Below are 1,156 nucleotides of genomic sequence, written 5' to 3' on the forward strand. Positions count from 1 at the left end.
GGGCTCCCTGGGGAGAGCTGCCTCTCCCACCGCCAGCGGACCAGAGCCATTCCTGCAGTGAGCCGAGGCTGCAGGGACGTGATACGTTTGGTGAAGAAAATTCCTGCGTTCTCTTTTTTAAGTGATTGAAGCAGACAAAGAACAGGTTGACCGTGGCTTAGGGCCGGGAGCGAGTAGGTGACCAAAGCTCAAGGGGAAGCAAAGCGGCAGCAGCCTCCCGGGCCCTTTTTCTGACACCTTATTGTCAGTGAGAAATGCCACGCACAAATGGCATGTGCAGCCAGGCTTAAAATAGCCCCTGGCCCATGCCCTGAGCACACGCAGCCTCCTTATATGTCCTGCTGCACATGTCGGGGGGAGGGGGCTGGTCCCGCCGCAGGTGCCGGAGAGTGCTTCCCCTCCGGCCACCGCACCCGCGCCAGGGTACAACAGGGCCAGTGCTCAGCCACAAACCGAGGGGGAAAATCCCCCATGCGCTGCTCGAGCTGCTGGCGCTGGTACTGTTGAGCGGCTGTGACGGGGGTGTTGTGGCAGTCTGTCAGGGAGAGTAAGGGAAGAAGCACTACGGTGGCAAGCCCACAGCACACCTTGCAGCAACAGCCTGACGTCTGCCCTGGCTACCTTCTCACGCGAGGTCTCTTTATTTCCTGCTCACAGGATTGCCAGATGCTGGTGAACCAGCTGAAAGAGATCACAGGCATTCAAGATTCGGCTTTCCTTCAGGCAGCTCTGAAGGTTGGTGCCTATTGTCATTCTGTGGGAAGGAAAGCTCTGAATTTCTCCCAGAATTTGGGCAAGTTCAGGCTCTCTCAGAACACTCTGCATGGGCCATGCTGGTGTCAATGAAGTGACCCCAGCACTGAGGGCTTTTCCCCTGTCATCTGCCAGGCTGCGAATGGTGACCTGATGGAAGCAGTCACCTTCCTGACAGAGGAGCACGCCGAGGAGCCGGCTCCGGAGGCCGCTGCCGCAGAGCCCTCTGTGTGGGAGGGGAGCGCCGTGGGCAAGCAGCTCCCACAGAGTGAGTCCCTCGACTCTGCTCGCAGACAGGTTTCAGACAGAGCCAAAAGGGGAGGAATCGGTCCCCCATGGCTCTGGCCTGGCAGTGCGCTAGGTTTGAAACTACACCTGGACCGGTGCGGCTGCCGGTGTTCCA

General features: G+C 59.2%; 1 protein-coding gene across 1 annotated transcript in view; it reads left to right on the forward strand.

The window, feature by feature from the left end:
- Positions 1-663: 663 nt before the first annotated feature.
- The window catches only part of USP28 (ubiquitin specific peptidase 28), a gene marked incomplete at its 3' end in the record, with an annotated part of 13,230 nt that continues 12,737 nt past the window's right edge, over positions 664-1,156 (forward strand). Inside the window, exons 1-2 of the mRNA XM_010132128.1 lie at positions 664-735; positions 889-1,021. Of these exons, the coding sequence (XP_010130430.1) occupies positions 667-735; positions 889-1,021 (202 nt within the window). The remainder of the gene's footprint in view (positions 736-888; positions 1,022-1,156) is intronic.

Source organism: Buceros rhinoceros, unplaced genomic scaffold, assembly GCF_000710305.1.
Source record: "Buceros rhinoceros silvestris isolate BGI_N320 unplaced genomic scaffold, ASM71030v1 scaffold24092, whole genome shotgun sequence".
Taxonomy (NCBI): Eukaryota; Metazoa; Chordata; class Aves; order Bucerotiformes; family Bucerotidae; genus Buceros; species Buceros rhinoceros.